Source organism: Trachemys scripta, chromosome 7, assembly GCF_013100865.1.
Source record: "Trachemys scripta elegans isolate TJP31775 chromosome 7, CAS_Tse_1.0, whole genome shotgun sequence".
Lineage (NCBI taxonomy): Eukaryota > Metazoa > Chordata > Testudines > Emydidae > Trachemys > Trachemys scripta.
Window position 1 is genome coordinate 97098766 of NC_048304.1, and position 15478 is coordinate 97114243.

Sequence of the window (15478 nt, forward strand, 5' to 3'; positions counted from 1 at the left end):
CAGCGAGGCAAAATTCCAGATAACTAAGGGGGCTCAGGGAGGGAGTTTGGATGTGGGAAGGAGCTCGGGGCAGGAGGCTGGGGTGTGCAGGGCCGGCTCTGGCTTTTTGGCCACCCCAAGTAGGGGTGCAGGGGGACCGGCTGCGGGGGCGGGAGGGGAAGGGAGCAGGCGGGAGAGAGAGAGAGAGAGAGAGAAGGGGGCAGCCAGGGCTACAGCAGGGGCGCTGCCACGCAGCCCCTCCCGCTGCGCTGCCTCCTGCCGCGAAGGCTCCGCTCTGGTTGGCGGGGAGGGAAGGAAGAGGACTGCCCTGCAGGGCGCTCTGGTTCTCTGCGCCGCCGCCTCCTACAGGGCGGCTGGAACAGGGAAAAAAAAAAAAAAAAGCGGCCGTGCCACCCTAGGATTGGGCTGAATGCCACCTCGAACAATCTGCCGCCCCTAGCACCAGCTTGCTCAGCTGGTGCCTGGAGCCGGCCCTGGGGGTGCGGGATGGGTTTTGGGGTGCCAGATCCAGGCAGCGCTGACCTCTGGCAGCTTCGACCTCAGGCAGCTCCCTGCAAGCGGCAACATGTCCTTGCTGCTTCTAGGCAGAGGCACAGCCAGGCGGCTTTCCGCACTACCCTGCCCCGCCCACTGGCTGTGCAGCTCCCATTGACCAGGGACCACGGCCTATGGGAGCTGCAGGGGTGGTACCTGAGGCAGAAGCAGTACGCAGAGCTGCCTGCCCATGCCTCCGCCTAGGAATGGCAGGGACATGTCGCTGCTTGTGGGGTGCCGCTGAGGTGAGCGCCACCCAGATCTAGTACCCTGAAATGCCAGTTTCTAGAGTTTTCCTGTTTAGAAAGTGCCAGAAAACGCAACTTGTACGGTATTAGTAAGACAGCAGAATCACGTATGTTTAGAACAGTCTTTTGGATAAACTCAAGAAGGTCCCTATCATACAAACTCAGTTCACTATTGCTCTCGCTCCCTATGAACATACCTGTTTGCAATCTCTTTTGTTTCAGATTGACTTCTGCTCTGGTGCTAAACACCTTCTTGCAGGACTACGGGAAGAGCCATACAAGCTGCCCTAGAGCAGTATGTAAGTGATGTCATCACTCTCATGCAAGAGACAAGATGTGAAACTGACCAACAAACCAGTGAAGTCGATTATACTGAATGTGCTGTCAAAGTAAACAAATGAAGCTACAGGCGGAAAAACGTACTAACTTTTTGTTGTAATTTATTTCAGTTATAGTAGCCTTATGAGTTACTGGTTCAACATTTTCATATGGAAATGTTATTTTCAGGTTCGTAGTGTCCTTTTCCAGCTGCATGTGCAAATTCACTCTTTCCTTGTCTGAATTACAACACAGATTTTAATACTTTGGTATCACAATCACATAAAATAAATAGCATATGTATAAAGTATTGTATCACAGTGGTCCAGAGGTATCTGTTTATTAACTTTATTAGCTGCTGTGTGGGCAACCCCACCCCCATGCAAGTCTCCACTGCAGACAATGGGGGCCTACAAATGTGAAGTACCTTGTGGGATCATGGCCTTAGGCTATTTACATGGCAAGTTCTAAGGTATATATTTTAATAATTGTGAACACCCATGACGTAGCGTTTATTTTCAACCAGCAACACAGCTTTCTTCCACTGCACTTCAGGACTAAGTCAGTTAAGCAACTAAGCTGCAAATTTAGGTGGGCTTGCACATGCTAACAAAAGTTTATTCTTCTACGTATCTGTCATGGCTACAGGGCAAACTGTGCCTCAAGTTCACACCTTAGATGACAAGTCTGGCTTCCTGCACCTCACTTTGGATAGAGCCACACAGACCGGTAACCACTCAGACTGGCTCTCTGGCTGCAACCCCGCTGGTTCTCCACTGTGTTGACACAGCCCCAACTCTGTTTTGGCAAGTGTAAGAGTTTCCCTTCAGAAGCCTGTGACGTGTGTGCAGTGACACAAACAGCGTCTTCAATACAAAGCTTTATTTATTCTCTCACCAAAGGTACAAACATATAGAGAAAAGAATACAAACAACAAGAGGCCAACACACATGGGTATTAATCATTGTAAGTTCCCCTCAGCCCAGCTAACTCCATTCCTGACAGGGAGAAAACCTGGCTTGCTCACAGCACATGCGTGTCTGTCAATCTGTCAGCTTTCACTGACACCCTGGGTGTCTCCTCTAGTTATCCAAAACACCTCCCTTTTCTAGGATCTTTGAGATTTAGGCTATGTCTACATGAGAGACCTTAGAGCAGCACAGCTGAACTGATGCAGCTGCACCGCTGTAAGATCTCTCGTGTAGTCGCTCTATGCTGACGGGAGAGAGCTCTCCCATTGACATAATTAAACTACCTCCAAGAAGTGGTGGTAGCTATGTCAGTGGGAGCTCTCTCCCGCCGACATAGCGCTGTGCACACTGCCACTGATGCAATACTTAGGTCTCTCAAGGGAGTGTTTTTTCCATAAGTGGTAGTGTAGACACAGCCTTAGATACACCCTCTTTTATCCCAGGCTTCACCCTTGGGAAAAGTAAACCATTCTAGCCTGGATGGAGCAAGTCAGGTAGTTTCATCCCCATTAAAAGCCCATCCATTGTTTCATCAAAGAGCTCTTATCTGTGTCATTGTTTCATTTCTGCTGTTTCTCCCTCAACAGTCTCTTTTGAACTTCTGGCAGTCAGTCAGGTTAACATCAAAATAGATAACCTGAGGAGGGGGCATATAATATGTAAAGAAATCTAATACACCTAACTTCCTCATTCGACATACTAATACCAAAATGGAGTATACTGTGCAAGTACTATTTACTATATAGTTTTTCACATAATGATTTCATGTACTGTCTGGCATATATCTGATAAGCTTAATTTGAAATGTGATCCTGTATTTAAAAAACATTTCCAAATTTGAAAAGGAAAAAAAAAGCAAGCTTTGGTTAAAATGAATTTAATTACAGAAACCTATTTTTTTTTTTTAAAGAGTCTGGAAATGAACAGTTAATCAAGTCAGACAGATTCCTATTGCCATTTAAACTGTCATCATTCCTCACTTTATCAGTCTTTCACTGCCATAACTAAGACAAAGGAGATTAAAAAATACACATATTTAAAAAAGACTCAATGTAAAATGAATCATTCTTAAGATTGTGCTGGGAAGGGGGTATTCACAAAAATCAATAAGATAAAGAGTTTTTCATTAAGTAGCAAATGAAGCCTAAAGCTGTTCTATAATGTGTATCTAACTATATATACACAAACACACAGCCTTATCAGAACAGGTCTAAATTGAACAATATTCAGCTCAAAAGTTTCATGCTGAAAGGCAGAAGACCCAAAATGAAGATGCTAGAAAGGATACCCTCCCATTTACTGGTTTGTGTCACAACCTTAATATTTATTTAAACAGTTTTTAATTTTCAAATGCTAGACAAAGTTCAGATCTCAGTATGTTGAAACTCAGCTGCTCTGGATACATGTATGTGCGCAGTAGCAGAGGTTTGTTAGGCATATTAAATTAGAATCTGGCTCATTATATGCAGTAATTTGGAGGCTTTCCAAACATTAGGGGCATGCACCATGGTGCTGAAATCACCAAGAGCAGCATAGCTTAAAGTGCACAAAAATCTACTTTTATAGCTAATTTTCTTTGTAATATTTTTATATTATAAAAAGATAAAAATGACAATCAACGCATTCCTAAAAATGCTATGAATTATTGTATTTTACTAGTGATTTGTTTATATTCATTCGCTACTGATTTAACCAATAACCTCAGGCAGAATTTTTAAACAAACAGAAAGCAAAAAAAAACCCCCAAAACAAAACAACCCCCCCCTCTTTATATTAGAGCTTCTTCAGGTTTATCATTAGTGTAAGCTGGACCAAACATGTTCAAGATTCCTACTAAAATTCAGGACACACATGAAATCTTCACCCCCCACCTCAGCCTCTTTATGTTAAAGGGCACAGCAGTAAAAAGGGACCTTAAATGCTCAAGTTCCAGCTGTGGAAAGATTCCCCACGGTGTCAGATCCTCGGGAACGGGGACATGGTTGGGGGAACGGCCTGAGCACACAGTTCTGTGGAGATCCTGAACACTATGAAATCCCAGGAGGCTGTTGGAACTTACAGAGGTCCCCATGGGCTTGTTAAAGGTTCCGCACAGACTCTCACCCAGGGAAATTAATCTCTTTACTTTATACATTTCCTCAGACATACCAAAAGTTCAGTAAAAAAGAGATATAGTCTTCCCATGAAAACTTAACTCCAAGTGTACTATAATTTTAAAATCACAGCCTCTATAACTGAAGTTAATCACAGTATTTTAAAATTTCAGGTTTCATTTGAGTTGCAGAAGAAACATTTAAATAGGTATATGCAGTGAAAAATCCTGATATATACACTCGACAATAATCTATGCAAGTGAATATACATATAGAGTATTTAGAAGTCATAAAGGCACTACCTGGATAATCTATGCAAGTCTGTAGAGTAAATAAGCATTCATGACATAATGCCCAGAGTTCATAGTCTTTCAATGGCTTACCATACCGAGACAAAAGAAGTTTCAGAGAGACCCACTGAAAATAAAATCAAAGAAAAAAAGTTATGAGAAAATACATTTCTAAAAATAAAATATCTACTGATGTTTTGATAAAAAGTACCTTAAACTAAATGCACACATTTTAAAGGCATTGGGCTTACGCATTTTATTCCAGTTAGTGTTAATAAATGTCACTGGTAACTTCCCATAGAAAAATCTTTGCACAACAACAAGATGAATTAATTCTAAACTTCTGAAATACACAGAAAAAATTGTAATTCAAATTAGCTTTCACAGGAAAGGGAAAAAAGTATCTCTGGAGAGCTGATCTATTTGAAATCTTTTTGCTTATCACAATACAAAGATTCTTTGCAGCATGACAGAAATAATTAAAGGGACACTGCTTAGCAGAGCCCTGCATGGGACTAGCATAGAGCCCTGCAGCAGGACTGGGATCCTGTGGGTCCCAGAGGACCGCTGGCATAATAGTAGGAGCGGGATTAAAGAATAGTTCCATGAAGGGCTCTACTGCCTAGCCTACAAAGAGCAGAAATCCTGATCTATCTTGACAGCAGCATTATAGGTCTTACCTTAAAGATTTCATCAAAGTTTCTTGTACTTCTGTGAAACAAGTTACACAACATTGACAACAGAAATGTCAGAATTATTTTGAAGTAAAAACATTATTTTGTTTTTAATAATTGTTGACAATTTAATTTACACCAGTGGCATGTTGTATCACTAAAAGTTGTAGCTTGTTTATCAGTCTAGATGTTTACACTTGACCATCACCCTAGTATAAAGAAGTGTTATTGTACAAATGCAAGAGAATATTTACTGTTCTTCATAGGGGCTGGTACTTCCTAGGCTATAATTTATGAATATTTGCTTTGGAGTTTCATAACTATAACAGAGGTTTACTACCTTCAGTCACATATACAACAGTTTGATGCAAGTCACGGATTATAAAAACAAACATTCTCATCAGACCAAGGATCAGTAGCCTTGGGAGAAGAAGCCATATTATATTCATACCTGGAATCCTGCAGGTACACTGACTTTCACCATGAGGCAGCCATCAAGGTAGGTAAATACTTCGGCCTAATACCTTTTAAACATCCCTTTAAAAAGTTAACTGTATAAACTCTGTATTAACTGTTAAGATGTACAGTCAACAATAACTTTTTAAAGTGCTATGTTTTTGTAGTCTGCTCTTAACATATGTTTTCATGTGTTAGATTCTCTCTACCAAACACCACATGTAGCATGTTGCATTAAAAAAAAAAAAAAAAAAGCATAGCTAACTTCACTACAGGTAAATGTGATCCAACTTGATCAGATTAAGTTTGATTTTCAAATTTTGCCATCACCAGTATTCTTGAGCCTGACACAGAGCTCAAGAGCTCATCCACAATTCTGTTTCTTGATCTTGTTTAAAAAAAAAAAAGCTGATGAAAGCTATTTAAATAGTTAAGAGGAGTCAGCTGCATAAAAACAAGACTCTTTAAAAATAATTTAAAAAGGGGCCAACTTCTCAAAGTTCGCCAGACAGCAAAAACAAGACACTAACTGAGCTACAGGACCCTCACTTGAAAAGTGGTCAACATTTGGTATGAAGGATTTTTGATGTCCCTTATGGCTACCATTTTTGTTCCCCTCTTCATACAATGATACTTCTGACAAGTCTCTGAGCTGTGCCTATGACCTCCTCCTGGAGAGAGGCTTTAAAACGACAACAGGTGTTAACATTTAAAATTCAGCCATGGGATAAAACTGCCAGAGTTGGAGAAACTCTCAGACAGTCTGGGAGTGCTGCTTGGTTTCAGAGAGTCTTTCAAGTCGACAAATACTGTGATGACAACTTCCCCACATTTCCCTCTGAGGCCATGCTACTCTGTTCTACATCAGAGAAGCTGCTAGGGCAGAGAGGAAACCTTCCTCACTGATACTTCCAGCCTGCTGCCCCTAGAGGAACTCAAAGATGCTGCACAGAAAGCTGATGCTACCTCCCCTCCTTTTGTTCACCTGACTGCTTCCTCTGCTCCATATATCAGGTGCTTCTGACCACAGCGAGGAGCTAATGAATAGCTGGCAAAGGAAGGAGGAAGAAGATGGCCCAGTCCCCCATGTTGATCTTCAGCAATAGCATCCACCATTAAGGCTCCAGTGATGTGGGGAGTAAATATGAAACACACAAATTAGTAGGGGAGAAGAGACATCCTGTACTTTCTCATTACATGCAGGGAGAAGGAGAGAGAGGAAGGAAAGAAAGGAACATTGACTGGAGCAGGAAAGTTGAGAAAATTTAAAAAGGGTAGCAAAGGGGAAAGGCTTACCACAGGATAGAGTGTGCAAGCAATGGTGGACAACAGAATGGATGAAGAGGTGACAAGAATCATAGGAATGGAAATGCTGTTTAAGAGAAAGGCAGCAAAGAAAAGGATGTAACAAGGTAAATACTAGACAAGAGAAATACCACCATTATCTGTGACTGAGTGAATCAGATACGCACAGGGAGAGAATAAGAAAAAAATAGAAGTGGGAGGGATGGGGAAAGAAAAGAAAAGATGCAGGCAAGTTACAGGTTACTTAATTTTATTTAATTGGTATTCTTTTGAGTGACACTTCCCTGGCAAGTGTCCTAGATCTCAGTTTTGGAAAGAGGGATGAAATAAGTACTGTAGTTATTTAGAAGTATTAGTTTCACTGGCTATAGAGGATCCTGTAGTTCCATAATGAGGTTACCTTGGTTTCTACCTATATTGCTATTAATTCTTCTGGGTGGCTGTTATTCAGATACTGCTAGACAAAGATTACTGTTATTCCAGATGGTATGCAATGCCTAAATGTTGTCATTATGGAGAGAGGGGAAACAGGAAAGAAAAGGAAGGCCCCTCCAGAGTCCACTATCAGGGCTTTATTCTCCCTACTCCTTGCGCAAATTATTAAGTATGAGCACTATGCATATTATCAGAAAATACTTAATACTCTTGTTTGAGCAAAATAATTGCACCAAGTCCAATTAAATGAAGTTTACTTGGTAAGCAGTGTTGCTTTCCTTAGTTATGGCTATGGGGCAACTTTTTTACTTATGGCCCCAATTCCCCAAATAATTTAAGCATACATTTAACTTTATGCTCATGCTTATGTTCCACTGAATTCAGTGGGACATTTTAAAACAAGTTTAAAAGCCTATTTAAGCTTTTCAGAAATAGCACTACAGACTTCCAGCAATGCAAGTTTCAGAAGGCTGTATTCAGAGCATGCAGGACCATTGAATCCTCTAGGCTGTTGATATCAACTTTATGCAACATCCCTACTTCTTTAGTACTGCACCATTAGTAATATACTTATATGCATAAGTCTGTGCAAAATCCTGATTTTCTCTATTTATTTCTGAAATTCTCAAATTGTATCATTTTTTGGAAATGTATCCTTTTCATATTAGAAATGGTTTACAAGCCCAATTTTTAAGAAAAAAAATTCTTAATCAGAGTAGCTTTTGTTTGGGTTGTTTTATCTGGCATGTTGGGGGAAGGGAGGGTGCTGCTAAGTAAAAAAAAATGCTGGTTAACTAAGAAGGAGGGAGTTTGGGTGTGGGAGGGGGAGTGCAGGGCTGGGGCATGGGAGGGGGTGCAGAACACAGGCTCTGGGAGAGAGTTTGGATGTGGGAGGGGGCTCGGGGCAATGGGTTGGGGCGTGGGAGGAGGTGCAGGGTGCCAGATCCAGGGGGTGCTCACTTCTGGCGGTGCCCCACAAGCAGCAATCTGTCCCGGCTGCTCCCAGGCGGAGGCATGGCAGGCAGCTCTGCACACTGCCTACGCCCACAGGTGCAGCCCCCACAACTCCCATTGGCCTCAGTTCCCAGCCAATGGGACCTGCGCAGCCAGCACTCAGGGCGGGGCGGGGAAAGAGTGTGCAGAGCCGTCTGCCACGCCTGAGCCTAGGAGCAGCTGGGACAGGTCACCACTTGCAGGGAGCTGCCCAGGTGAGTGGGGTGCCAGATCCGGCACCCCCTCCTGCACACAAACTCCCTCTCAGAGCCCGCAGTCCACACCCGCTCCCGCGCCCCAACCCCCTGTTGGCCCTGTGCTAACCAGCATTTCAATGAAGATCAGAAATGCCGGTATATAGAGCTTTCCAGTTGGTGAAGTGCCGGATAAAACAGCTTTTACTGTATATTCTAGATTAATATATATTGTAGGCATTAGTGACTTTTCACTTTAATGTGAAAATCCTTTAGTATGTATTGTATGCCCCTTCTGGCTACTAAGGAGAATGATGTTGGTAAAAGACTAAAGTAAAAATGTTTGGTGATATTCTTATAATTCACTGTTGATACTAGTTTTATACACCCAAACATCTGGGAATAATAAATATCTGAACTATGCCTGCCTTTTATGCCAAGAATAGTAGTATATTATGCGAACATATGCGGTCATCTTGTAAACAGATAATAAGGCAATAAATAACACATTAGCCCTCTCCTAGGGAACACCATTCTGGGAATACACAATTTTTCTTACCTGTAAATGATATTTCACCAATGGTCAATGTCATTCTCTACCTAGGTGGGTTTTCACTTCTGTCACACTTGATTAGATATGAGTGACTAACAGAACACAGATGTTTGAGCACCATAATAGTCTACCTCCAGGTTCCTGTTAGTGGCTCTCTGGTGTGAAAGCCATAATATTTGTATAAAAATATTTAAAAACACAGATATGAGACACACCTGATTGGAATGAAATTGGTTAGAGAAATAAAGGGTCCCCACTCAACCTTGAAGTGATAAATGTTTATTTATGGAATGGCAAGCTATCACTAAGTGCCCTGCCAAGATACATTGGAGAAGCAGGACAATTGCAAACGAGCAACTTTAGTACCCCCAATTGGCTGTAAAGCACATAGGAAGCAGGGTTAGGGTATTAGACAGACAGATGATGTCCTCTGGAAAAATACTATTGACAGATAAGAAAAAAACCTGTCTATTCTCCAGAGTGGACAAGGTTAATCACTAACTAGATGGGACTTATATAGCATTTTTTCTAATTAGAGAATACTTGGAGCTAGAACAGTTCTGTTGAAAATTGCATTTGAAGACATATGCATATCTATTATATAATGCCTGGTATACAGTAGCTTTGCAGATGTGTTCACATAAGCATTACCCATTCAGGGGAAAAGCTGGCAAAGTACATTCTTATTGGAGTCACCCCCTCTCTTTGTTCATTGCAGTAAATTAAAAATCTTTGACTCAAATTTTGTGTTCAATACCAAGACAAAAATGTTATGTAGAAATCCGGAAGTTTCTTTTGGCCCTGCTGGAAAAAGGACATAAGAATTCTGACACTGGGGAAATCAGGTATGGCACTTGTGCACAAAGGATGTCACAGAACTTCGGGCTACTCTGTAAGAATAAAGTTTTTTTTTAAAATGGGGAGGAGAGCCTGTAGGCAAAGGCTACCATGTGCCAGAAACCAGAGGAGAAAAATAATTTGCTGCTAGAAACAAAAAGACAGTTGCTAGAAGCTTTAAAAGAACTTCCTTCAAAAGGAGGATTTACAAAGAGCCCTCAACTCTTTTAGTCTGTAGGTGGGAAAACTTCTGCTTAAGAAGGCAGCTTAACTCTAAACTTGAATGAACTGTTTGGACAGAGGTTGTTGTCAATGGTTCCCTTTAAGGGTCACCAGAGCAGTGCCACAATGCCTTAGAGAACATATGGCAACGCCTTTGTCTACATCTTGTTTGTAAAAAACCTAGAACTCGCTGAGAAATAATTTGGTAGGTTGAAATGGCCCTCTCCTTAAATAATAGACTTTCTTCTAGACCTTATGTTAGACAAAGGCCTAGGAGAGCTTCTGGATTTTAACAGGGTCTCTTGAGCATTAAGTGTTTGTGTGTTGGAGCCTGAAGTTTTATGTGGGACTGTTCACTAAGACAGGAAGTTGAGAACCTGAGTCAGTAGAACCCTTCCTTCTACTTACAGTACCTCTCTATGATCCGTGGCCTTCTTTGTCACAAGCTTGGTGTCTGTCATTTCTGCTCAGAGCATATTTACTACCCTTTGAGGATTAGAATAACTGGAGCAACATCCAGGGTGAAATCCTTACCCCATGAGAGTTAATGAGAGTTTTGTCACTGAATTCAAGGGTGGGGAAGGATGCTACTCATCACCCAGAAGAGAGGAGGTGAAAAGTAATGAACACTTATTAAATTTGTGTCCAGAATGAGTAGGCTATACATTCACACACACACAAATGTGACTATGAAATAAAAGTAGGCACATGGAAACTCAGAGGAACTGATAATCACTTCATCATGGAAAAAAAGATACAAGATTGATTTTTGATCTGACTTTCCCCATCCCCCAAAGAGTGTGTAGAATAAATGGGTGATAACAGAAGATCAGAAGAAATTGAAATAATTACCTGCAACAAACAGATCTTATCCAAGAGTCCAAGGGGGTTTGAATAGAACACAGGGGACACCGTATTTATAGTCAGAAGAATTCCCTGCAAACTGAACCCTATGGAGTTTGCACGGTGATCTTGATAGGCAGGAACAATGTGGGGGTAGGGATGGGAGTGAGGGTATAAAATCTCCAACATAGAGTTCCTTTTTGATAATTCAGGAGCCTACCTGCATCACAAGCTCTTCAGTTAGATATCTGTTAGTTATTTGCTACTATTCAGGCTGAGGGGGTAGATACCTCAGAGTTGAGACCTGATATGCGGCAGACACTCTGTTATGGAAGGCAGTTTGATCAATCTTTCCTTTAGAGAATAATTTTTTTTAATTTAGTTAAAAACAAACAAACAAACAAAACGAGCCTAGGCAAAATTATGCAAATCAAGCATGAGAATTGAACATTCATGATGCTCACTCTGCACAAGTCACAGCATGACTTGAGAAGCTTAAACAACCAGAGTAGGTATTCACAAATTCTCCTATTCCATGGATTGCTCATGACTGTTAAAGTGTGACACAAGAGAAAACCATCTAGTCAGAGACCAAACTTGTCCACCCTGAGAACTTTGAGGGGGAGGAGGCAACGGTGCCCCAACTGTCTAGTAGAGTACATTGATGGAATCAACTCTTCCTCTCCCCCCCTCCCCGCCTTTATTTGGCTGTTCATAGAAGCAAAACATTTTTGGTCAACGTACACATATAATACATGCATATTATGAAATGTAACATAGCACATATAAAGAAGGGCCTTTTAGAATGGAAGATGAATATGAGAATTTTTATACAATTCTGAAATAAACTTAAATATATATGTGGCTTTAAAAGACAAAAAGGAATGAAATCTTGGCCCTATTGAAGTCAATGGCATGTTTGTCAGAGATTTCAATAAAGCCAGGAGCTCACCTAAGTACTCTAATTCTCATTAGTGCCTGGAAGGTCCACTACAACTTAGTGAATTTTGTGAGTCAGCAAAACATATGAACCTCCTAAAAACAACCCTCCTCCCCCCTGCCCCAAAACAAACACCCAAAGATAATCCATCCAAATACACTTTGTGCTTTATCCCAACAAATGGAGTTTAATTTAAATTATATGCTGCCACTTTGTAATATACTAGCATATACAAGTACAGCCTGGAAAAATATTAAAATGATGAAGGCTTAGCAATCAGGACACCTTACTTCAGGCCTTACTTATAAATCTTTGGTGAGAAAAGGGGACAGACCAAATTCATGTGAATTGTAAAGCGTGCAGATTAGTGAGGTTCTACTCTATATAGCTATGTTAATTTGGGGAAAAACATGGATAACACATGGTATTCAAGTCATTTCCTCTCCACATAAATGACTACAGCAACTATATAATGAAGATTTTGTTTTTACTACCTGCTCATTACTTTTGACTTCTGATTCTCTGCTTCCACAGTGATTTTCATTATTGTTTGTACTCATCACACCAGTGAGTAATTCTGGAGAACTAATTAGGCTTGACCCATATCCATTCTTATTGGTTTTTGTTGATAACACTGAAGCCATCTTATTAAAATGTGATGAACAATTTTCATTTGATCCTTGAGAAGTTTCAATACAGTCCTCCAGTGCCATATAGTTGTTTACCACTTCTGCTCCAGCAGCTGATTGATCTGTTTTTTTTAATGTATTAGTGATATGTCGAGTTTCGGAGGTAGCATGGGAACATTCTTCTATATGATTACATGAAAGAGAAGCTTTCTTTCTACCACTAAAGGATGGCATATATTCCTCTAGATACATGCCAGAGACCTGCGTACACACACAAGATGCATCTAAATGAAGATCAGAGACCTGGTAATTCTTGGGTTTTATTCTTGGTGGATTATTAACATTGAATGGACTACATTTTCCCTCTGAAGCAGCAACCTGATTATTGTCTAGAGGTATTGATTCATATGTTAGTGATTGTTTTTTATGAGCCAGTAGTCCACTGTTTGTTAGAGATGTGAAAACATTACTTGTGTCTGTAACTTCAAGCGGTAGCTTTGGAAAAGTTTTCATTTTTCTCAAACAACTTTTCTTAAAAACCTCTCTCTCTCGGTCATTAGTAAATGGTTTTGTCTCCAAAGCAATGTTAGCAAATCTTTCATTACATATTACATGCTTGTCCTCTTCTTTGCTCTTTCTAACTTCAGTTGCAAGTTGTGAATGTTGAGATCTGTCATTATTCAGATCAATTTGCATTTCCTTTAAACCACATTCTCTTGCATTCAAGGCCACATTGGCTACAGAAGAGTCTCTGTGATAGCTTGCTGTCATGTCTCCCATTGTAGAGGAATCACCTTCTACGTTGTTTTTTTCATTTGTGTACAATTTAAATCCCACACTTGTCTGGCACACTTTTCCTTTCCACATGTTATCACAGCTGTCTAGATGCAAAAACAGATGTTCACATTAAAACGTGTTTAAATCTTTCATCTTTCCTAAGACTTTTCTTTTATGCTTTGCAGCTTTTTTGCCCCCATAGCACATTTTAAAGTACATTATAGAAACAAGACTATCTGAACATGTCATTTTTATCAGAAAGGACAAAATTTTAGAGAGCGTGATCATAAATCATAATGGAAAATTGTTCAGTGTAAGTTTATTATTGTCACTGACTGTTTGGCTTTTTCTTAATAAAAGAGAATCCACATATATTTTGATCCAAATGTTATTAAATAGGTTATGTTTTCTTTCTAAACAGAAAATGAGTACAGCGACAGAATATAAGACTTCTAGATCATGTTCTTTGATTTCACTATTCACGTGTTAGGACTGTCTGAAATATATTATTTTAATCTGAAATAATTAAGTTTACCTTGAAAAGTACCAAATGATTCTATTGAAAGCACCCTTCTTCCAACAGCAGACAGACTTCGACAAATATTACTTGAGGAAGCAAACTTCAATTTTTCTTCACATAATGATATGATACTCTATAGACAATTAAAGTTAAAACATTTACTGGTTATTTAAGATAAATAAATTCTCCAAGTTTTTGGCTTAAAAGTGATCATGTTATCATATATAGCACATTGGAATTTTTTAACAAGATACTAGTATATAGGACCTACATTTTGCAATATATTGTACGTATATTACATTGTTAACTATAAATTATTTCTAGCATGGGCTACTATAGAATACTTAAAGTAACGTTTCAAGTTATGTATCACAGTTTTAGACATAGGAAATATTAGGAATGACTGGTAAAGATAACTATTTTAAAATTTAATTTCTATAAATAATTTACTCTGCGTGTTCAAAATAAAAATAAGTATACTATTTTGTAATGGCTCTAAATTGTGGCCTGTGTTCACATGAAAGTTTTTATTTAATTACAAGTTGGCTGTCACTAAGCAGAGGAGGTGGGGAGCACTACCTTCCCAACTGCATCCTACTGCTATCAGCCCCAGGAACAGTGATGATGTGTTCCAGGAGGGCTTTGAGCAGCTGCTTTGACTCTCCTTCTGATCACCTGCTACGTTACACCAGGAGGGAAGAAAGTGGCTCTGGTTGACCCATTGTTTGCTTATATGCCAGACTGGACAGGACAGGTAGCTAAGGCTTCAACTGGCTAGCCTGAGCCTAGGGGAGTACCTGCAAAGGACTGGCTTCCATACCCCAGGCAAAAACAACAAGGAGTCTGGTGGCACCTTAAAGACTAACAGATTTATTTGGGCATAAGCTTTCGTGAGTAAAAACCTCCCAAGGTCTCACTCTCACAGACCTTGGGAGGTTTTTACTCATGAAAGCTTATGCCCAAATAAATCTGTTAGTCTTTAAGGTGCCACCAGACTCCTTGTTGTTTTTGTAGATACAGACTAACACGGCTACCCCCTGATACTATACCCCAGGCAGCCACTCAGAACAGCCCAGAGGAGAGGACAGAAAGAGGAGAAGCTGAGAACAACCAATCAGTTACAGCTCTTTGATTTTCTGCACCAGTCCATCATTAAGCAGTCTGGGGAATGGTCTAAGTTGTACCAGTTGGCAACAGTTTCCCAGGGGCCATATGTCATCTGGGGATAGCTGTGAGCACAATATATGCTCTAATCACTTCCCTGCCTGCATCAAGGGTATGGGGAAAGATGTAGGAGCTGACCATGCCAGCTTTTTGCCCACGGGGACTGCCCCATGATGGGATGATCCCCAGAAGGGGAAAAGCAGGTGGTTCCCACTGTCTTCATGGCAAGTAAACATAATAAAGGGAGCAGAATGAGAGAAAGAATCTGTCCAAAGGACTGATTGCAGTCTTTTGACCTCAGGTGGAAAAGATTGGTCTAAAGCCTTATCATACGGAACAAGTTGAGACCCACTGGCAAAGAAAAATCAAGTTATAAACCTCCTGGTATTCTTGGACTATATAATGGAAAATTAATGAAACACAAATTAAAGCAAAACTATGCATGAAAGTCAAATAGTAAAGAGTAAAGGAACCAATACTTA

General features: G+C 40.4%; 1 protein-coding gene across 5 annotated transcripts in view; it reads right to left on the reverse strand.

The window, feature by feature from the left end:
- The window catches only part of KNDC1 (kinase non-catalytic C-lobe domain containing 1), a 123559-nt gene that overhangs the window by 70808 nt on the left and 37273 nt on the right, over positions 1–15478 (reverse strand). For 4 of the 5 annotated variants that reach the window (XM_034777260.1, XM_034777264.1, XM_034777263.1 and 1 more), the window contains 3 exons: positions 13848–13965; positions 12401–13416; positions 4467–4581 (listed from right to left, as the gene is read on the reverse strand). In XM_034777260.1, the coding sequence (XP_034633151.1) occupies positions 4467–4581; positions 12401–13416; positions 13848–13965 (1249 nt within the window). The remainder of the gene's footprint in view (positions 1–4466; positions 4582–12400; positions 13417–13847; positions 13966–15478) is intronic. The other variant, XM_034777261.1, reaches the window with a different exon arrangement.